Source organism: Carcharhinus amblyrhynchos, chromosome 3 (genome assembly GCF_965287045.1).
Source record: "Carcharhinus amblyrhynchos chromosome 3, sCarAmb.v2.hapA, whole genome shotgun sequence".
Classification (NCBI taxonomy): Eukaryota; Metazoa; Chordata; class Chondrichthyes; order Carcharhiniformes; family Carcharhinidae; genus Carcharhinus; species Carcharhinus amblyrhynchos.
In genome coordinates, this window is record NC_137326.1 from 91,312,027 (window position 1) to 91,335,463 (window position 23,437).

The 23,437-nt window shown below is 41.3% G+C and overlaps 2 protein-coding genes across 3 annotated transcripts in view; both read right to left on the reverse strand.

The window, feature by feature from the left end:
* The window catches only part of gfm1 (G elongation factor, mitochondrial 1), a 76,702-nt gene extending 71,978 nt beyond the window's left edge, over positions 1-4,724 (reverse strand). The window contains exon 1 of the mRNA XM_080185509.1: positions 4,599-4,724. Coding sequence (XP_080041635.1) covers positions 4,599-4,676 — 78 coding nt within the window. The 5' untranslated portion in view covers positions 4,677-4,724. The remainder of the gene's footprint in view (positions 1-4,598) is intronic.
* Positions 4,725-7,740: 3,016 nt separating this feature from the next.
* mlf1 (myeloid leukemia factor 1) overlaps positions 7,741-23,437 on the reverse strand; it is a 42,388-nt gene continuing 26,691 nt past the window's right edge. For both annotated transcript variants that reach the window (XM_080185510.1, XM_080185511.1), the window contains exons 3-7: positions 23,223-23,309; positions 22,926-23,054; positions 19,825-19,984; positions 14,230-14,341; positions 7,741-9,296 (exon numbers count right to left, since the gene is read on the reverse strand). In XM_080185510.1, coding sequence (XP_080041636.1) covers positions 9,158-9,296; positions 14,230-14,341; positions 19,825-19,984; positions 22,926-23,054; positions 23,223-23,309 — 627 coding nt within the window. In that variant the 3' untranslated portion in view covers positions 7,741-9,157. The remainder of the gene's footprint in view (positions 9,297-14,229; positions 14,342-19,824; positions 19,985-22,925; positions 23,055-23,222; positions 23,310-23,437) is intronic.

The following is a 23,437-nucleotide window of genomic DNA, read 5'->3' on the forward strand; positions in this document are numbered from 1 at the left end:
CTCACTTACTGTACTGTCTGGAGACAATACACATCTCTTTAACCTGTGATCAGTGCTCCTTCCACTCACATTGTCAGTCACTTTAAGACTCGAACAGCAGGTTAGGTGTAAAGATTCGCATTCTAATCAGTAATCTGTAAACTGTCTGTGCTTTATATGCTCTGTCTGAGGCCAGAACTCTCCATTCACCTGACGAAGGGGCTAACCCCGAAAGCTAGTGAGTGTACTATCAAATAAATCGGTTGGACTTAAACCTGGTGTTGTCAGACTTTTTACTGTGTTTACCCCAGTCCAACTCCGGCATATCCACATCATGTGTAGAGTTTGCACATTCTCCCCATGTCTGTGTGGGTTTCCTCTGGGTGCTGCGGTTTCCTCCCACAGTCCAAAGATGTGCGGGTTAGGTTGATTGGCCCTGCTAAATTGCCCCTTAGTGTCCTGGGATGCGTAGGTTAGGGGGATTAGTGGGGTAAATATGCAGGGTTACGGGGATCAGGCCTGGTTAGGATTACTTGTCGGTGCAGACTCAATGGGCCAAACAGCCTTCTTCTGCACTGTAGGGATTCTATGGAAGAATGGTTCCTGAAATGAGGAACTTAATTGTAAAGAGAGATTGGAGAGCTTTGCTGGCTGAGCCAGCCTTCATTGCCCATCCTTAATTGCCTTTGAGAAGGTGGTGGTGAGCTACCTTCTGGAACTGCTGCAGTCTATGTAGTTACAGTTACATCTACTGTCCAGGATTTTGACCAAGCAACAGTGACAGAACAATGATATAGTTCCAAGTCAGGATGGTGAGTGTTTTGGGCTGTTTTCCTTAAGAGAAAAGGCTGAGAAATTTACATTCAAAAATGAGCAGAATTCTCCAACCTTGCCTATGGCTGGGATTATCCAGTCCCACTGCTGTGACAAACTTTCCATTCTCGCTGGTAGCAGCAGCAGGGTGCACAAGAGTAGAGAATTCTGGCTGAGGAGTCTGGCAGAGTAGATAAGGAGAAAATGTTTCTACTTGCAAAACAATTGCGAATGAGAAGACATAGATTTAAAGGAATCAGTAAAAGAAACAATAGTGATATGAGGAAAACCTTTTTCATGCGTTGAGTGGTTAGGATCTGAAATGTTCTGCTCGAGTGTGTGGTGGAGACTGGTTCATCTGAAACAGTCAAAAGGGATTTAAACTCATCTGAAAAGGATGGTGCAAGGTCACATAAAAGAATGGAACTAGATGAGTTGTTCATTAGGAGAGCTGGTGCCTCCTCAATCAACCACATTTCAATCCCCAGTGAATCAGCTGATCAGTGCTGGGGTGTTGCATTGAAAGAGACTTGACGTCAAATACTCAATTTGCTTTGGGACATGCCAATGTCAAAAGTTATTTAAATGGAAATTCTTTCTTCTAATTTTGAGTACAAGGGATCAGAGAGGGGGAAAAATATTTTCCCATTCTGGTGGGCAGCACAGTGGTTAGCACTGCTGCCTCACAGTTCCAGGGACCTGGGTTCGATTCCTGGCTTGGGTCACTATCTGTGGAGTCCGCACGTTCTCCCCATGTCTGCGTGGGTTTCATCTCAGTACTCCAGTTTCCTCCCACAGTCCAAATATGTGCAGGTTAGGTGCACTGGCCATGCTAAATTCTCCCTCGGTCTGTCCAAACTGAACCGACAGAAATGGGCGAATGTATTATGGGACACAAAGAATGGCCTTGGTTCTGTCTTCACAAAACAGAACACAAATCAAATGCCAGAAATGTTGGAGAATGCAAGATTTAGTGAGAAGGAAGATCAGAGGGAGATCAATATTAGTAGAGAAATGGTACTGGGAAAATTGATGGGATTGAAGATGGATAAATCTCCAGGGTCTGATCATTTACATCCCAGGTTACTTTAGAAAGTGGCTCTAGAATCAGTGGACGCATTGGTGGTCATCTTCCAGGATTCTATAGACTCTGGAACAGTCCCTGCAGATTGCGGTGGTGGGGGTGCACACGGTGTGTGTGTGTGTGTGCGCGTGTGTGGTGGTAGCAAAATGTCACTCCAATATCCAAAAAGGAAGATAGAGAGAAAACAGGGAATTGTAGACCAGTATGCTTAACAAATTCTCAAATCCATTATTCGAAGTAATTTATAGCAGAGCATTTAGAAAGCAGTTGCAGGGTCAGACAGAGTCAGCATGGATTTATGAAGGCGATATCTGCTTGACAAATTTGTTGGAGTTCCTTGAAGACGTAACTCGTAAAGCTGACAAGGGGAACCGTTCGATATGGTATATTTGGACTTTCATAAAGTGTTTGACAGAGTCCCGCACAAAAGATTATCGTGCAAGATTAAAGTGCATGGGATTGGGGGAAGTGTATTGAGATGGATAGAAAACTGGTTGGCAGAGAGGAAACAGAGTAGGAATTACTGGGTGCTTTTCAAATTGGCAGGCAGTAACTAGCGGAGTGCCACAGGAATTGGTGCTGGGACCCCAGCTATTCACAAAATATATTAATGATCTGGATAAGGGAACAAAATGTAACATTTCTAAGTTTGTAGATGATTCCAAGTTGGGTGGGAGGGTGAACAGTGATCGCCCAATTCAGAATGATTTGGACAGGTTGGATGAGTAGGCTAATCAATGGCAGATGCAGTATAATTTGGATAAGTGTGAGGTTATTCACTTTGGAAGCAAAAACAAAAAGGCAGATTACTACCTGAATGGCTGTAAATTGAGAGAGGGGAGTGTGCAGCGGGAGTTGGGTGTCTTTGTGCACCAGGTACTGAAGGTATGCATGCAGGTGCAGCAGGCAGTAAAAGGCAGCAAATAGCATATTGGCCTTCGTTGTAAGAGGTTTTGCGTATAGGAGCAGGGATGTGTTGTTGTTGTAGTTATACAGGGCCTTGGTGAGGCTACACCTTGAGATGTGTGCAGTTTTGTTCTCCTTTTCTAAGGAAGGATGTTCTTGCTCTCAAGGGAGAAGTGTTGGAGAACGCAAGAACATAAGAAATAGGAGTAGTAGGCCATCTAGCCTGCCCCACTATTCAATAAGATCATGACTGATCTGAAGTGGCTCAGTTCCACTTCCACGCTTTCTCCCCATAACCCTTAATCCCCTTGCCTACCAAAAACCTATCTACCCATGTCTTAAATATATTTAGCGAGGGAGCCTCCACCACTTCAACAGGCAGAGAATTCCAGAGATTCACAACCCTTTGAGTGAAGAAGTTCCTCCTCAACTCTGTTCTAAACTGTCCCCCCCTTATCTTGACGCTGTGCCCTCTAGTCCTGCTGTCCTTTCTGAGCGGGAAGAACCTCTTCACCTCTACCCTATCCATCCCCTTCATCATCTTATATGTCTCAATAAGATCCCCCCTCATCCTTCTAAACTCCAATGAGTACAAGCCCAGTCTATTCAGCCTCTCTTCATAGTTCAACCCCCTCATGTCCGGTATCAGCCTAGTGAACCTCCTCTACACTCCCTCCAAGGCCAAAATATCCTTGCGCAAGTGCGGCGACCAAAACTGCACATAGTATTCCAGCTGCGGCGTCACCAGTGCCCTGTACAGTTGCAGCAAGATTTAGTGAGAGGGAAGAACTGAGGGAGATCAATATTCATAGAGAAATGGTACTGGGAAAATTGATGGGATTGAAGGCGGATAAGTCTCCAGGGCCTGATAATCTACATCCCAGAGTACTTAAGGATGTGGCTCTAGAAATAATCGCTGTATCAGTGATCATCTTCCAGGATTCTAGAGACTTTGGAACAGTCCATGCAGATTGGAGGGTAGCTAATGTCACTCCAATGTTCCAAAAGTAAGGCAGAGAGAAAACAGGGAATTATAGAACATTTACTAGGCTGATTCCAGGGATGGAGGCACTGATTTATATGGAGAGATTGACTAGGTTAGGTTTGTTTTCGCTGGAGTTCAGATGAATAGAGACACAGAGACTTATAAAATTCTAACATGTCTAGACAGGATAGACTAAGGGGGGATGTTCCCAATGGTGGAGGAGTCCAGAACCATGGGTTACAGTCTGAGGATTCAGGGGAGACCATTTAGGATGGAGGTGAGGAGACATTTCTTCACCCAATCAGTGGTGAGCCTGTAGAATTCATTATGTCAGGAAATAGCTGATGCCAAGACATTGAAAATATTCAAGATGCAGCTAAATACAGCACTTGGTGCAACTGGGGTCAAACATTATGGGGAAAAAGCAGATTAAGCTATCGAGTTGGACGATCAGCTATGATTGTAATGAATGGCGGTGCAGCTTCAACACCAGATGGCCTCCTCCTGCTACTATCTTCTACGAATAGGCGACTGGGGGATTTTCACGGCAACTTCATTGCAGTGTTAATGTAAACCTATTTGTGACGCTAATAAATAAATAATGTTTCTGCCGAGAAGTGCCGTTCTTGCAGATCACAGTCAGTTGGGAAATTCAGGACAGCCACGGGAAGGGAGCAGTGACAGCACCCACTGAGCTGGAGAAGGGGGTGAGTAATTCCTCCTGAGAACCAGTCTATTCCCCATATAGTGACCAGTGCGGCACCAGCCCCGGGCAGCACTCAGCCCCTATCCCCGCGTACAGCTGCCGGCTCCGGCCCTCGCTCATCTCACCTGTCTCAGGTTGCGGGAACCCCCCGTGGTCCGCACCAGTTTCTGGCCCACTATCAGGGGGGCTCTGAGCAGGGACATGGCAGCGCCCTCCCGTCACACTCGCCGGCTCCAGAGGAAGGTCAGGCAGCCGGCACAGCGGGAAGATGGCCACCCGGCAAACAGAGGGCCCATACAGCCCATAGGGTGCGCTCCCTGTCGGCCGGAGTACCTCCCTCTCTCCGCAACACGTCCACTCTGAGCCGGAACACCTCGTCGTCGCCACACTGCGCGCCCCCTGCCGGTCAGAGTACCTCGTTGTTTCCGCATTGCGCCCTCTGCTGGATGCCGCGCACTGCCACCCCCGCCACCAATACATTGATAATTGTTTCAGCGCCTTTTCTGTTCTTGCCCCAAACTGGAAAGTGTCATCAACTTTGTTTTCAATGTCGACCCTTCTCACTTTCACAGATTATTTAACTTTCCTGTCTCAACAGCTGGGGATAGTTAATTAACCAATATTCACTGACAGCTCACTGACTCACCCTTAACTGTACATTTTCCGATCCTGCTACCCATGAAAACTCAATTCCATCTCCCAGTTTTTCAACCTCAGCTGTATCTGTTCTGATGCTGCTGCCATTATAAATTGAAACTTCAAACTTGTCATTCATTTTCCTCAACCAATATCTTCTACCGTAATTAATAGGCTCCTCAATCACCCCTGTTCCATTTCCCAAATTTCAGCTCTCATGCCATCTCAGAACCAAGGTGTCATAACCATCTACCTCACCAGTGTCCACATTCAATGGATCATCTTCTGGCATTTCTATCAACTAGTGTGATGCCTCCACCAAATTGGGCAACAACCAGGCAGCTTCTGCTCAAATTCCATGTTACGCTGCAGACCCAGAACCACTGGGGCTGAAGCCTTCACACATGTTGTAGCCTTTGTGTAGATAGGGAGGGCAGAAGAAAACATGACCTACAAGAATGCCGGAACACTTGCTGAAATATCCAGGATCTTATCACACCTCCGTCAGTATTCCAAGTCCTTCCAGATGTTGCAAAGGCAACAGTTCTTAAAAATGACTTTACCTGCAAGTTGGAAGACTGGCCTTGGACCCCTCTTGTTGCTGAAAACCTGGATCTGGTTGAGTGACGTGCAAATCTGTAAAATAGTCTAGCGTAGTCTAAATTTCAAAGAATCCAAGAGTGGTTGCTGCTCTAGGAGGCGGTTTGGTCCAGCACACCTGTGCCAACTCTCTGCAGAGGCCAATTCACTTGCCACTCTCCCTATATCAAAATTTGGGAAATGGGTTTCACATCAGCTCAAGAGGAACATCAACTGAGCTTCTTTTGACGCATGCAATAGGACAGTGGTTAGCATTCTCACAACACCAGGGACCAGGGTTCGATTCCCAACTTGGGTCACTGCATGTTCTCCCTATGTTTGCGTGGGTTTCCTCCAGATACTCCTGTTTCCTCCCAAAGACATGCTGGGAAGGTGCATTGGTGATGCTATGTTCTCCCTCCGTGTACCCAAACAGGCGACAGAGTGTGGCAACTAGGGGATTTTCACAGTAACTTCATTGCAGTGTTAATGCAAGCCTACTTGTGACAAAAATAAATTTAGGCTGGTGAGCTGCACTAGAAGCTGCTGTCAGTGCAATATACACCCTTCTCCCCGCAAGAGTTAGCTTCAGCAGTGTTGGTCATTATGAATTAAAGTCATGCTCATAATTTTGAATTTTGAGGCATAAATAGTAATCTAAATGGGAATGGAGGTGAGGGAACCAAATATCTCTCAAATGATTTCTGCAGATTAACACTAAAACTGCATTGGAAGTAGAGGCAAATAGACAGCCAAGTACTACTGAATGTAGTTAAATACTTCATGAGATCAAGAAGGACAAGTGATTCTGTGCTTCTTGCACCATGAACTCAAACTGGGAAATTGTGAAAATAAGACCAAGTACAAATAACTTTGGCTGCATGCAAATTGTTTCAGTTTTACAATCTGCACTTTTATCTTATACCTGGAGACAATTTTTGTTGTACACAATGTCACGTTTAGATTTAGCAGTAGAAATTCAACTGAATGTGGAAACAAAGTTGCTTAATTCCATAATCTTATATGCCAACTAGAAATTGCATACAGAAAGAACATCACTTTTCTGGCTCAATTAGGATTCTATACCACCAACCAGCTGCTCAGATCCCCTAAGCTTCAGGCTGTTAATATCAAGGGAGCTTCTCATTCATCCCATTACTTATCTGTCTAATTTATACCCTGAGTTAAAATTAGGGCTTTATTCTTGTTATAATCTTTGAATGCCACCAGATTGAGAGATGGATGATTGTGGCTTTTCACTATAATCATGGGAGGTCTGAGGTGACACTTGTCATGTTGTTGCAGCCTTTCTAGATCCTCTTGCTGAGCTTTTACAGTTGTAAATCGCTTCTGGAGCTACATGGCGGTGGGCTGTGTGGCCTTTCAAACTGCTTTCACTATACTGCTGAGATGGATGATGAATATTCTGGCCCTGCCTCAATCTAAGCCCATTTCCTGCTAAAACCATAATCTATTGGAATTGTCACCTCCTGAATAGACAATTCCAATACTCCTTTAGCTAGCCTGCTGTTCTCCATCGAAACCTGCTAATCTAAAACTCTGCTCCCTGTTTTCTAATTTGCACTGAACCTGGCTTACCTATGTACCCACTGAATTATATTGGCTTTCACTTCCACAATACTTCCAATTTCAAACTCTCTCACTGGTATTTAACCATCATCATGCTTCAGCTGTTCTCTATCTCCAGCCTTAAAATCTTCCAAAAATCTGTTCCCCTGTGTCATTTAGTGCAGACCTCATTCATTCCTTCACTTTGCCATTGACAGCCATCCTTTCCAACATTTAGGCTCTAAGCTCCAGTACTCCTTTTCTAAACTGCTTTCTCCTTCTTTAAGGCCTTCCTGAAGACCCACCACTTTAACAAATACTTTTATCACATTTCATACTAGTTCTTTGAATTGTTTGATTCCACTTTTATAAGGCTTCTCTGAAATGTATTTCTACATTGAAGGTACCATATAAATGCAACTTGTATAACTTTAATGTAAAATATCATGTCCAAAAAGGTGCCTGCAAAAAGTTATTAAAGAGCAAGGGACAAAAATAAATTACACAATGAAGACAATTCATAATTTGTATTTTATGTAGACATTTGTAGAAAAATCTTAGTAAAACTGCAATATCAGTGAAGCAAGCTATTACTTAAAAACTTTGTCACATTGCTGATCATGTTAGTACAGTAAAATTAAGTGCCAGGGTACATACTCACGTGGCTGTGCCATTATGTTTCACTAGGCCAAATTAGATAATTTTACTTTTCTTGAAACAAAATAAAGTGAGAATTCATCACTAAGATCATGATCACAGCTAGGCAGAAGTCTGAAATTAATATTTTAGTAAGCTTACTGGTATTTTTATTATGCTATGATGACAGTATTGTATTATCCAGGAGGAAGTTGTATCTAGTAGTCTGAACAATGTGTACATAGGCTTTTCTGCAAATACTGTTATTACTGTTATTGTCCACTTTACTCTGAAATCTTTATGTTGCCCTTAAAAATAAGATTGACATAAAGATTATAAAAAGTAAAGAGTAACCATTATTCACTCTCTCATTATTCACATTATTCAATCTGCAAAACATGGAAGTGAATTTCATTCCTAGAAGTCATGTTAGATTTGAAACGTTAACTTTGGGTGTGATTTTCCTTTCCCTCCGCAGTATGTTTCATGGTGACGAGAGGTGGCGCACTAGTTGCTGGTGTGGGATCATACGATCCTGCTCTTGTCAACATAGTTTCCCGTTGAACACACCCTTTGTTGCCAGGAAACGCATGGTGGGAGTGCACCATCAGTGGGACTGTAAGATCCCATCAGCATAAACGGCAGCAACATTTTGGTGTCTGTTTCTCTTACCACAGACCTGCTGAACCTTTCTAGCATTTGCTTTAGTTTCAGTTTTCCAGCACTTGCAATATTTTGCTTTTATAACAGAAAATCAGGATGCTTTGATAACTGCTGCTTCATAAAGATGCTTCCATCTTTATGAAGCAGCAGGTCCATTCAAAAAGGAACAAACCCACTGGATTTTCCACCTTGTCAAGTCCCAAGTGCCATAAGCAGTACTTGATGCTGGCAATTGGCCACATATTTAAATCATGTCCCTGCTACCACCGCCCCAAAAATAATTCCATCTCCCACCATCATCACCAATGTCACTGGATCAAATCATATTCTTCACCTGCATTTTTTAAACTCATTTTACTGACTGTCTATCTTGACTAAGTAGATAATTACTATAAACGTCTATAAAATGCATTTCCTTTATTTTTTGCATTTTGCTGATGACAGAAGTGAAATGCGGGTTATGAAGCTTACGCCAAAAGCTAAAAATGGACTGAAGTATTCTACATGAACTAAACTAGAACTCAAAAAGCACGGCCTTGGTCTTAACAACAGAGATGGTCTAAGACATACTATGAAGAGCTAGGTAGTTTTAGCTAAATGTTCATTTCCTCCTAGATTTCATCACACATTGTTCATTTTGGCTTCTGCGAGGAGGATTCATAAGAGGACAGCCACAACCACCAGGGGAAGTAACAGGATTTGAAGCTGGGAGCGGAGCAGCCGATCTTCTACAAGCGTTCCTAAAATGCAAAAATCCATAACATTGTTATTTATATTCTTACATTAATAGTGCACAAACAATTTTCATTGCCATCCAGTTTGAATAATACTGACAAAGGGTAGCCCATTTTCTTCAATATTTCTTCTGTTGTCAGAAACGAGCAGCAAGAGTTTATTAATTTCCAGTCCTGAAGTTTGAAACTTAATGATTCCATTCTGTATATTTTCAGGATAGATGATACTGCTTTATGACTCCTGGATGTGCAATGTTAGCACAGAACTTGCAGACAACAATAAAGGAATGATTCTCACTGGTGACCTCAGAAAAGTTATCTATTACTTTTTGCTAATCTTTACTGTCCAGATTTCCTAATCTTTACTGTCCAGATTTCCTATATTTACATGTCATTTTGAATTTGGTACCCTCTACAGGGAATTTGTGACTTTTGGCTATAGCGAAATCATCAAGCCAATCAGACTGAATAATTTTCACTGATAGCAAAGCAGGAACAAAAAAGCAAGGAATATGAGGTGCATTGAAATCTCACAGAAAAGCAAAATAAAGGTTGGGGCATAAACTTGTGGAAGACAGAACTGGAAATATCAGAATACATTCTTTAAAAAAGTCCTTTAAAATCTGTGATTTTAAAAAATGTCACTTACAGGTGATGAGACTTCACATTTAATTATTATGAGACTTCATATAAAATTATTGTCAGAGCAAAGGAGGTTTCTCACAGACATAACTTAGAATGCTACAGAAAACTTAGACTCAATAAAGTTTAACTTTTGTCATTGGGAGTAGGTGAGGATCATTGACACAACCTTTCAGATTTCAGTGTTTAAATGTGCATGTTGTAGGCAGATATTGCTGCCAGTTTTACACAGCAGTAACTTTCAGGCCAATATTGTCCTTCAGGTGAATGCTCTCACATTAAAGAACTATTACAGTGTGTGATACAAAACAATATGCCCTACTTTAAATTTCAAAGTGCTAAAACAGCATAGTCAATACTTTTGTTCATTTGAAGGCAAAATTTACAATAAACATTTGTAACATAAAAAAACTGCTACTGCCTGCTACTCTGGCTTTTTAAATGGCTGAATAGTTCAATCTTTATTTGTATAAGGTATACACTAAATTAAACTTTCACTATTGACCAAAATGAAATTAATTAGTAGTAACTGGCTGAAATGAGTAGATTGCTTTCCATGTTTTAGATTTTCCGACTAGCAGAAACATGCTGTGTCCTGGGGACGTTGGTAAGGTTTTGCCCAAAAAATAAGGTTCTGTTGCAAAAAGCGGAGTGATTCCCATCACCTCATTAAAAATAATACTTAAGCCCACGAGAATCATGCCGCTCCAGCAGCACATTCCCATTGATTTGCCCATCCCGCAAAGATTTACCTGTTGAAAACACTGGGGAGCTCCACATCAACAGCTTCCCAGCACTTGTTCCACAACAACTGCACGAGGATAGCAGGCAAGAAGGCAGCACCATGCTTTTCAGATGAGGCCGTCATCAGGATATTGGATGGAGTGGAGCAGAGGCAGGATACGCTCTACAGGAGATGACCTTTCAACAGGATTGCCAGCCTCACCTGGGATGCAGTGGCAGTCCAGAAGGGGATGGGGCAGCAGTGTCGGAAGAAGATGATTGACCTTTTTCACTCAGCTAGTGTAAGTGAACCACTCCCAGTCTCCCACTGGACTCCCTCGCACACTCCTTGCACTCCCAACCCCTTCACTCACTCAGGCATCAGATACCCCCTTTCTCCTACAATTACCACGTTCCCCCAGTAGTTGCTTTGCTCCTCATACTCCAGCTCCCAACCAAGCACCATGTCTGCCACACCTCTTCATCTTAAAATGTCAACACTCCAACCCAAACTCTTCTTGTGTCACTGCAGGACAACCTCAATAACAACAAGCATGAGTGGGTGCAGCCAGCTGGAATCATGTCCGAACTGAGAACCCTCAAGCAACTTGAGGAGCAAGTCCTTGACTTGGCCAGGAAGGAGGAAGAGTGTGCCTGCGCTGTTGGTGCAGTGGGAGCAGCAGAGAAAAAGTGAGAAATCTTAACACATATACCGTCATTCCTCATGTCTCAAGTGAGTAATCAATGTTCCCTCTATAGCCCTGTAATTTACTGACACTACATCCCTTCTCTTGCAGGCTGACCAGAGAAATAGGACAGACACATCTATTTAGTGGTCTATTCTTGGGTTCACCAAGGGCCAAGGGGGAGAACTGTTACAGGGGATCAAATTAAGTTAATGGAGCCATATATAATCATGAGTTTAAAACACTAACACAATACTGACATGGAGTGAATGGTCTTAGATTAAAGAATGTAACAGACTTGTGATACCAAATAAACCTGTTGGAATTTAACCTGGTGTTGTGAGGCTTCTTACTGTGCCCACCCCAGTCCAATGTCAGGATCTCCACATCATACCCAAGGACCAATTTAGTGAACCTTCACTGAGCCGTCTCCATGCCACTATATCCTCTTTCAAATTTGATGTCAAAAACTGCATAGTGTACTTCACATGCAGTTTCACCAAAGCCCTTAAAACTGTAGCAAGACTTCTCTATTCTTGCACTCCAAACCAGCTACAATAAAGGCCAACATGCCATTTGCCTTCTTACACATTTGCTGCTTGTCAACTTTCTGTATTCTGTATATGAGCACAGTCAAGTCAGTGTAGTGCAAGAGTTTAGAGCTGTCATTGCCTTTCACGTGACAGGGGGGCTGGCAACCATGTTATCTGGTAGTCATACTGTGTGGGGGAAGCCTCCTGTTCGGGCACCTTGTGGGCATAATATTTGATTTTCCCATTCCACTCTGACTTTTATGCTGAAGCAGGGTAGCGTCACCAACCTCTGCATAAAATTCAGCCCAAGAATTCATCAAAAGCAACCAAATAATTGCTAGTACTAACCCAAACAACAGGCTCAAGGTTCAAATGGCAATGCCTGAAGCTTGCCCGCACTTGCTGAACCTGCTTTTCTGAACGGCACTTGCAGAAGATTTGTTGGAAACTGATGTAGGGGGCTAATTAGGTTAATATAAACACAAATCCATTGGTTAAAGAACACTAACATAGTACTGACTTAGAGTGAATGATCTTGGACTATGGGAATGCTGGCAAGGCTGCAGCTATAAAAAACACATGAAAAATGAATTTTTTAAAGAAATATTTATATCTTGAATTTATGAAATCCTGTTTTAGGATTTTTGTGAAACTTTAGTCAATGACAGAATAGCACAAGCTCTGGTGAGAGAGGTATTAAGAAACAAAGTTTCATTGAAAGCAGTTATCAGGAACGAGATGGCTACCAATGCCAATTTGATGAATAAAGTTATACAACTTTGAGCTAATAACACAAGTGGCAAGTAATTATAGGGATTTCTCAGGGTCAGATAAGTGTCATGCAGGTTCAATTTGGTGGGAATTATTCTCACTGTCCAGCATCTCATATTGCAAGGCAACAGGAGGAGAGTACATCCGTAATTTATAACAAATAAAATCCCATTTGGTCTTGATGTGCATTGTTATTAGCTGGAGTTAACGACAGGATGATTATTGACTGCTTTATATTAATGTTTATTGGAAAGGTGAGCAATATGATTTGATAGATGTATAATTGCCTTAACAGAGGTATTGTTCTTCAGAGTGACATTGGGCTGCCTGCATTCACTACCTTGATGGTTGGGCTTCCTTACATCATTCTCCCATTCAATATGGATAGGTTTATGGACGAGAAGGGATTGGTTTAGGTTAGTGGGTCATTGTTTTGTAACTGGTCGGTGCAACATCGTGGGCCGAAGGGCCTGTTCTGCGCTGTAATGTTCTATGTTCTATGTTAATAGTTTGGTTAAATAAAGTCACGTCTTACATCAGTATATTGCATTTCATGAGTCTCTATATTAGCTTAAGTTTAGCAATACATAGCCTTGACAGGAAAACCCCTGTCTACAGAAGCAATACAAAGTAAAGCATGAGTCCAGGCACAATAGGATTTCTATCAGTGGAATTGGTTGTTTCCAAATCTAGAGCACCAGCTGCAATAGCAACTTTTCAAAATCCTAAAAATCTCAAACAAATCACTCCCTAACTTTCCATATTTCAGATAGTATAAGCCTTATTTATGTAATGTCTCTTCATAATGGGGGAGCCATGGGGCGGCACGCTGGCATAATGGTTAGCACTGATGCCTCAGCACCAGGGTCCCACATTCAGTTCCAGCCTTGGGTGAGTGTCTGAGTGGAATTTGTACGTTCTCCCCATGTCTGCACCTGGGTGCTCTGGTTTCCTCCTAGGTTCCAAAGGTATGCAGGTTAGGTTAACTGGCCATGTTAAATTGACCCTAGAGTCAGGGGGATTGGCAGGGTAAATAACTGGGGTTACAAGAGTAGGGCCTAAGTGGGACTGTAGTCAGTGTGGGCTCGATGGTCCAAATAGCCTACTTCTGTACTGTAAGGATTCTATAATAATCCAATTTGCTAACATTCTGCTTTTTCCTGTGCTTGTATTCCTTCCAGGTATAACATATTGTTTCTAAGGTGGAATGTCTTCATACATAGTACTCAAATGTGGTCAAACCCCAGTTGTGTGTAGCTGCAGCAAACTTCTGGATTTTTTTTGGTACCTACCCCAGTCTTAAATATGCAAAACAAGCATATATTTGGCAAGCAAAGTAAATATGTGGGAACATCAATGTGAAGAAGTTTATCAAGGGGAGAAACAAATATGATTAAAATTTCTCACGGAAACAGTTCACAACTTGACCATTAATTTTGTTTATTCAGATTGATGAAATCAACTCTAGAGATGCAATATGTCTTGGTGCAGTTTAAACTCGAAGTATTTTAAATTTCACCTCAATATTAGGCTACTTTTCCTTTCAAAAATAATCCTGTTAAAAGATAAAAGAAAATGATATACCTTTGTCCTTCCAGGACATTTTTCACATCCTGAATACCATATGGATGTTTTCCAGGAGGCATAAACTTTGACACCTTACTTTTCCATTCTTCGTCAAAATCCAGCGCCTCAGCTGTTATTAAAAAAAAGTCGGTTACAAAATAGGCATAGATTCTTGGATTCCACCACCCCACCGCCGCGCCGCACACCACCACCACCACCGCCCCCACCCCACCCCCCCCCCCCCCCACACCATTTCCCCCCCCCACCAAATCCTGGCCATGTACACACACTCAAATGCCCATCAAATGATGAATCCCAGCTGGCAATTGTTAGTGATGTAGAGATGCCAGTGTTGGACTGGGGTAAGCACAGTAAAAAGTCTCACAACACCTAGCTAAAGTCCAACAGGTTTATTTGGTAGCACAAGCTTTTGGAGTGTCGCTCCTTCTTCAGGTGAGCGAGGAGCTGAGTTCACAAACAGGGCATATACAGACACAAACTCAGTTTACAAGATAATGCTTGGCATGTGAGGCTTTACAGGTGTAGACATTGTGAGTGGAGAGACGGTTAAGCACAGGTTAAAGAAGTATATATTGTCTCCAGCCAGGACAGTTAGTGAGATTTTGTAAACCCAGGCAAGTCATGGGGATTACAGATAGTGTGACATGAACCCAAGATCCTGTTTGCAGAACTTGGCCATCAGTCTCTGCTCAGCGATTTGTGTGTCTGATAGCCAAGTTCCGCACATGAGGATGGCCTCAACTGGGATCTTGGGTTCATGTCACACTATCTGTAATCCCCATGATTTGCCTGGGTTTGCAAAATCTCACTAACAGTCCTGGCTCGAGACAATACACACCTCTTTAACCTGGGCTGAACCCTCTCTCCACTCTCATTGTCTGTACCTGTAAAGACTTGATTATCTGTAAAGACTCACATTTTAACCATTATCTTGTAAATTGAGTTTGTGTCTGCATATGCCCTGTTTGTGAACACAACTCCTCACTCACCTGAAGAAGGAGCAACGCTGAAAGCTTATGCTACCAAATAAACCTGTTGGACTTTAACCTGGTGTTGTGAGTCTTCTTATATTGTTAGAGTGGCTGCTCAGAAACTCTAAGGTATGTTATGAAGCCAGACTAGATCCCAACAATTTTTCTATTTTGACATAAATGGGAGGAAAGAAAGCTTCACCTCAGAAGTAATTCAATTAACAAATAAGGAATTTCTTTTATCTCAACAAACTTTATTCATAACAGACTTTAAGCACAACTCTAACAAAACAGAACAGTTTAACTCTTAACTGTTGAACAATCTTTAAACAAGAAAAGGAAGAGCTCTTTACTTTGAACTTATCACTGTTCAGTTCCAATGAAGCAATGTTTCCCTTATATACTTAAACCTTATTTTATAAGTAGTTAGCAACTCTAGGCATACTTGCTTTGACTTGGGTTAACAGCTTTGGAGTTTCTAGAAGAGCTGCTTGTTGGCTTCAATCTTGAAACAGCTCTCTCAAGCAACTGAACTCAGAAAGTTGTTTTTCTCAGTTAAAAACCTAGCTCCTCCCATTTCTAGTATCACATGACTATATGACCCTGCATACCTAACTCACCTTCCATTACTCCAATCAAGAAAACACCCCACAGATCATTTTCTTTGATAAACCAAAACTCATCGAGCCTTCTGATAAATAAACTCAAATGGCCACAAGGAGCAATTATCTTGCTTTCCAGCATCTGCTGTATTCCATCCAAACAAGTTGACTGCTTCTAACAAAACACTGCATTTTAAAGCAGTCCTCCTCAAATATAAAATGTTAATACTGCAGTATTATTGCACAATATTGTGGAAGTGCATCTGAAGCTTCTTGCATTTTCCGTTTGGGGTCATGACTTGCATGTTATGGGTGCATGACAGGAGCAAGGGGAGAAAATGAAACTTATTGATCTGAGCATGGGCTGAAGAGATACCTAACAATAGTCCAGAGAAAGATAGCACAATAGAAATCTAACTGTAGGAAATGCAGTTCAAGAAGATTGTACTATAAATGTAAACATGGATATGATGGTACAAATAGTAGACTAAATAAATGCAAGCAGCTCTATTCGGAGGATTTGCATCTAGTTATGTATATAGTTGCATGAAATTTAGTAACAGGACTGCAACATTAAATCATATTAATGCAATATATTAATTACTCTAATGTATTGTCCTTTTCCAACCACGTGTCACTTCACTTAAAGCTCCCTCTTCCCAGAGGTGCTCATTAAACTTCAAATTCACAGAACAACATCTGCTGAGCAGTCACCTCCCTTGGGTGAAGGACATATTGGACTACCCACTGTTAACTCCTAGTGTTAGCAACTATCCTCAGAGGACATCATTCCTTGAGGGTGTACTGTCACAGGATATAAAGAAATGCAGGGTCAAATATTTTCACTTTGGTGATCACCCTGTTAATGTATCATTTAAATTCCCATCTGGTGATTCATAAGCAAGCACTGGTGGCAGGGATCGCTATGAAGAATCAGTATTGTTGGATTCAATCCTCTCCAATCTTTGCCTTTTTGGAAACAGATACATTAATAGATAAATTGGGGCCATTGATGAGAAGGAGAATGGTAGAGATAGCAGGAGTAACTCTGTAAAGCATTGTCAGTTGTGCCACACACATGCACTCAACAACAGCAGAGAGGATAGTAGAGTCAAAACCAATATTAATGAATTTAGTCTGCCATGGAGAGATTCAGTCTTCCCAGGATTTCAAGCCTGGCTCCGTTTAAGTTTTGTCAACAGCCATGCAGTCTGAATGCCAAAGCATCTACCTCTTTAAACAGAATAACACATGATCTGAGAGTCTGCTAGGTGTCACTGACCATCATCCCAGCAGCGTAAGAGCAGTGATGGTTCAAGAGAGCAGAACGGGATATCAAAGTGGGAACTCCACTCAAAAGATTTCCACTTCTCACCTGCTGACACTGCATCTAGCTGCCCACTCCCACTTCCCGAATACAGCTAGTATTTGCCAGGTTGCATTGTCTCCCAATAGTCGAATAGGGCCCTGCATAGGTACAAACATAGCAGATTTTTATGGGGCTCTGAAATCTGGCGGTGATAGGCCAAAAGCAGTCAAAATAGGGATTAGAGAAGCGGCTCTTAACTCTGCTGAAGTTGCTTGGAATGTACAACACAAAAGCGATATGAAAAGTAAGTTAAAGCATTTTTAATTCACCAAATGTATGCACACTGATGTGTGACAGTGTTCCATTGTTAAGTTTCTGTTTAAACAAGATCAAAGAGCATCGCTTCTAGGTTTGCTTATTGTTGAGTCATGAGTGCAAACTTGCTCTTTTACTTCATGCTGAATGCAAATACATGACAGAACCCACTGTACATTGGGGTTATCTGTGGTCAACGACAGTTTTGTGCAAAGGGGTGGGGTTGGAGGCTGCTGGTGGCTCATTGATGTTGACAGCCTTCACTTGCTGTTGAGTCCATTCAAGTTTCTCAGAACAGTTAACAGAACCTTAAAGCTATGCAGACATCCTTCGAAGTAAATTGCTGGTCAAGTGATGGATGCCTCGTCTTCATATTCCTCCTCCTCTTTAATGTTCTCTTGACATATCGTTACCCGAACTGTTATCTCTGCCCTTATACTCAGATACAAGAAAGTAAATGTTACCTTGCTTGTCCTCCTCCCAATGCCTTTATTTGGTAAGAGGGTGAGAGGGAAACACTAATGTAATGTTTCACGCTTAACTGTTCCTTGAAACCAGTTCTTCCGCTACCCACTGTTCAGTCACGGTGACTGATCCGACTTCTCCCAGAATGCTTCTCAGTCACCTCTGTTGGATGCTGTTCCTCCAATTTATCACTAGGGGGAGAGGGGCAGGGGGTGGTTTTTTGCTGCCCACCATTCAGTCATGATGACTGAGCCAACTTCTCCCAGAATACTCCTATGCGGCCTCTGTTGGATCCATGATCTGTAGGTTTTGGCCTATCCTTAAACAACAAATGTATGATCGTCAATCGACTGTGAGGTTGCCTCACTTAAGTCCATGCTTGCGTTGACTTTACTGTCTCTAGTTCAAAGACTAGAAGTCATATAGTATGCTGCAACCATTTTAATAGCTTTGAGTTCACTTTTAAAACTACATCTTTAAAATTTGTAAAATCTCTGTGGCAGTGCGGGCATGACATTTCTACCTTAGAAGCATGAAAAGAATAACAGGAACAATACTGCTGATAGTAGGAAGAAGGATCAAAAATACATTTTCAGCTACTCAAGGAAGTCAAATGAGAGTGATCACCATGCTCAAGATGGAACATAGAGATTCACAGATGTGCGAACAAAATGGCTCCTGATGGAGGAGTTGACAGCAGCAACAGTTGGATAGCAGTCACATTGTACGTAGTTCTCACTGTGACTTTTGGTGGTAGGGCCCAAGCACCATAGGGATTGTTTCAAACTGTACTTAATTGTGTTATAATCATTTTCAAATGGATTGAGTATTGTACAGCCGGCTCTCCTGGCCTCGAATATTGATGTACACTGTCAAATTAAAAACTGGTAACAAACAATGAATAAATACATTTTAGGCAAATAAGGTCATTCCTTTATGATCCCAAATGTACCAGCAAAATTCTCAGCTTACCATTTAATACAAATGCCATGCATCACATAATATTAGTGACCTAATATATGCATTAAAGGATATTAATACTATTATAAAACAGCTCTTCCTTTGATCCAGAATGAGCAATATCACAAGAGATTTGCAGGTAAATTCTTAAAGAATGGTATGTAGTTTATGACCAATTTGCAAAGTTATTGAGCTTGAGCTACAAATGACAAGTTTTCTGCTTAAGCACTGGTCACTGAACAAGGTTCTAAAAAGTACCAGATTTCTGCCATAACTTTGTCAAGAATCTTATGAAATGGCTAAACACTCAGACTGGACTCTGATATGCCAGGTCCAGTCAAGTGAAAAGTTTTCTGATCAGCCTTATTAATTGGTCGAGTCTTTGATTTGATTTTTTTGTACAAAGCTTGTGGTGAGAAGGATATGAGCCTTGGATGTCTGCTTCTGTAATTCCACTGTCAGTTAAAACACAGGGTTTTGGCTGGTGCACCAATGTGATTTCTCAGTTGGGATTTAAAAATGTTTATAGTCATCAGCTTAGGATCCCGCTTCCAATTATAGTGTGGATCCTTGAAGAGAAGAGAAGAAAGTTATATTTTCAAAGTTTTGAAGTTGTTCCATTTGCACCTCAAATTGTTGAAGGCCTGGGTCCGCAGGCCACTACTGGTGATCCAAGAAACTTTGGTGGGGTTAGCAGCAGTGTCTCACAAAGGGACTCTGATGCCAACATAATTGTCAGGTTTACTCTCTGTGGAGTTTCAAGAGTTTATCCTATCTTGACACAAAAAAGCAATCTGAATGCACATTAAAAAAAAATTAAAAAGGATGCTAGGTCCTGGCATAAAGGCTGACTTTTGAAAATATTCTATACAAAGAATCAACAAGTTATTTCTATGCATATATGTTGACATCTTCAACTTATTTAATGGTATCTTTTGAAATAGACCTAACCAGAATATGGTTGTCTCACCTTCATTCAGATTGATAAATTCTTGATCAATTTCTTCATCACCTGTTCTCTGGTTTCTGGATTTCTGAATGACATGTGCACGGTCTTGAATGTGATGGCCAATTGACATTTTCTCAACTCCACTTTCAGAGTCTTTTAGTGCCTTCCTTACTTCTTTCATCTGTTAATTAATGAATGAATTAGTCCAATAGCTACAAAACCAACCAACAAAGTAACTTGACATTTAACAATGAGCTGTAAAGAGACATCTTTGAACTGAAAACTGTGTAAGCTTGTACATAATTTGCAAGTCACTGATATTTCCAACCATAGTGGTAAGGAATAAACACTGGCAATATAGTATACAATGAATTTATGCTAAAATATATAGGTCCATCTACAAAATTTTAAATAGAATGCTTCAATGTGTAATCTGATGTATTACTGCTACTAAATGATGGTCTTATCAGCGCAACATAGAATTCAATTAAATAATTCTACAGGCAGTAATCCAATATTTAGATTGAATAATAATTCAATGCCAAGAAAGTACAGGGTGCACGCAGGTGGGGAGTTAAAGAATAATAGAGCAATTACAGAACAGGAAGCCATTCATTCTGTAGTCCTGCAAATATTTTTGGTTGAGATAATCATGCAATTTTCGTTTGAAAGGCATATCTGAGTTTGCCTCAGCAACACACTCATGTGGCGCATTCCAGTTCCTAACCAACTGCAAAAAAAAGTTTTCTTCATGCTGCCATTGCTTCTTTTGTCAATCATCTTAAATCACTCTGATTCACAAACTCCTAAAGTGGGAATAGTCTCTCCTAATCTATTCTTCTCAGACTCCTCTTGATTTATTTTTTATTCATGGGATGTGGGTGTAGCTGACTGGTCCGTCCCTAATTGCTCTCAAACTGAATGGTTGACTTGTGAGGCCACGATGGCACAGTGGATAGTACTGCTGCCTCATAGCGCCAGGGACCCTGATTTGATTCTGGCCTTGGGTGACTGTCTGTGTGGAGTTTGCACATTCTCCCCGTGCCTGTGTGGGTTTCCTCTGGGTGCTCCGGTTTCCTCCCACAGTCCAAAGATGTGCGGGTTAGGTTGATTGGGCATGTTCAACTGCGCCTTAGTGTCAAGAGAGATTAGCAAGGTAAATACGTGGGTTAATGGGGATAGGGCCTTGATGGGACTGTTGTCAGTGCAGGTTCGATGGGCCAAATGGCCTCTTTCTGCATTGTAAGGATTTTATGATTCAGAGAGTAGTTAAGAATCAACCATATCACACATAGGCCAGAACGGAAAAAGGATATTTGTGAACCAGATGGGTTTTACAATCAACAGTAGTTTCATGATCATCGTTAGACTTAAATGTTTTTTATTAAATTCAAATTTCACCAACGGCTGTGGTCAGATTTTACCCTGGACCCTCAGAGCATTACTCGGGGTTTCTGGCTTACTAGTCCAGTAACAATACTACTACACAGCCATTTTGAACACATTGAACAAAACTCTTAGGAACATATGAACAAGGAGCAGGAGAAAGCTTCTTGAGCCTGCTCTGTCATTTAAATAGTCATTTAAATAGTCTGGATGATTTAACAGTCACTTCAAATCTGTATCCTGCTAATAGTCAATAACTTATCACTCCCCACTAATCTTTTCTTTTCCAAGGATAAATGTTTCCCAATCTATCCACTCAAATGGTTCTGGGGGTGAGAAACTTTGTTCTTGTCAATCCTTTCTGAACCCTCTCTCATATCTTCACATCCTTCCTAAAGTGTGATGCCCAGAATTGGATACATTGGTTAGACCACATTTGGAATACTTGTCCAATTCTGGTCACATATTACCAGAAGGATTTGGAGGCTTTGGAGAGCGTACAGAAAAGGTTTACCAGGGTGTTGCCTGGGTGGAGGGTATTAACTATGAGGAGAGATTGAATAACTTGGATTGTCTTCCCTGGAAAGATGGAGGTTGATAAAATTATGATGGGTTTGGAAAGGATGAACAGGTGGAAGCTCTTTGCCAGGGCAGAAATTACAGCTACAAGAGGGCATAAGTTCAAGAGGGGGAAGGTTCAGTGGAGATGTATAGGGAAGGTTTTTTTTTAAATACAGACGGTGGTGGATGCCCGGAATGCACTGCCAAAGGAGGTGTTGAGGCAGATTATGACTTAGCTGGACAGACATGAACAGATGGGGAATAGAGGGATTTAAGCGGTTGGTCTAGATAGGATCATGTGATCGGTGCAGCCTATCCTGTGCTGTATTGTTTTTGTTCTTTGTTCTATTACTTCAGCTCAGGCCTTACTTATAAAGCCCAGGATCTTGTATGCTTTATTGGCATTCAATATCAGTGGATAGATTAGAGTATCAAATTTAAAGTTACTTGGATATCACAGAATCCCTACAACGCAGAAGGAGACCATTCAGCTCATCATGTCTACACCAACTACAATCCCATCCAGGCCCTCTCCCCTTAACCCCATGTATTTACCCTACTAGGCCCCCTGACACTCTGGGGCAATTTAGCATGGCCAATCAACCTAATCCACACATCCTTGGACTGTATGTAATCAGAAAATCAGCAGCAAGGAGCTACATTTAATGGTAATTATTGGATCTCTGTCCAGCTTTTCCCCTGGTAGTTGATGATCCCTTTCAGTTGTGATGTAAATGGCCATAACCCATCCTGTGCTGAGAGTTATCTAGTTCCACTTGACTCAAGTGCTCATGATGTCTGTGGCCCTTAGCTGTTAAGCAACAGAATATTCTTTAAACCCTGTTTAATGTTGTAAAACCCTTATTACAATGTAGGCAACTTTTAAAGTGATTAAACTAAAACTGAAGTTTTAACCCGTTCTTAATAATAAATACTGAAACACAAAATTAAATTTGCTTAAACTTATACCTTATTCCAAACACACAATGTTAATATAAACACAAAAATAAACTTTTGAAAAGATTACATATAGATTATGGCTGCCAAAGTCACATCATTCCAAAATCTTGATTTTATTCATGATATGGATATGTGAAATTAGAAAATATTCCACTTCATATGCACATCTATTCTCACAGAATACTTTAGGCTTATCAATAATTCTGAATACTTACTCCACCAGGAACACTGTGTACATGACTGGAAGCTTGGAATATTTTGGGAGGTTCATTCCCCACTTTTGCATAGGTCATTACACTGGAACTGTTCATAGAATGACCACTGGCATCTAAGGCTCGGTTTCCCTGAAAAGAAACAAACTTCTCTAAAAAGAAAGCTCCTGTAGTTTGACAAAGCCCTTCAGAAAATTCACTAAGTCCAACCTATAAGCTTAATGTTTTAGTAATATGAAAAAACACGTAGTATTGTGGAAAATAAGAATTTGCCTTTGGCCATATCCACATTATGCTTACATGCATGTTTTGTGTGTTAAGCATTTCTTTTCTGATTTGTTCCATCATGGCGTTCATCCTATTGAATGGATCTGTCCTGGAAGAACCCTATCAAAGTACAGGAAAAGCAAATCAGAAACTAAAAGCAGAAATCATTCTTTTCTAAACAAAAATGGCATACTTGTAACACTAAAATCAAGTGATAAATGATAAATAGTAAACAGCTACATTTTGAA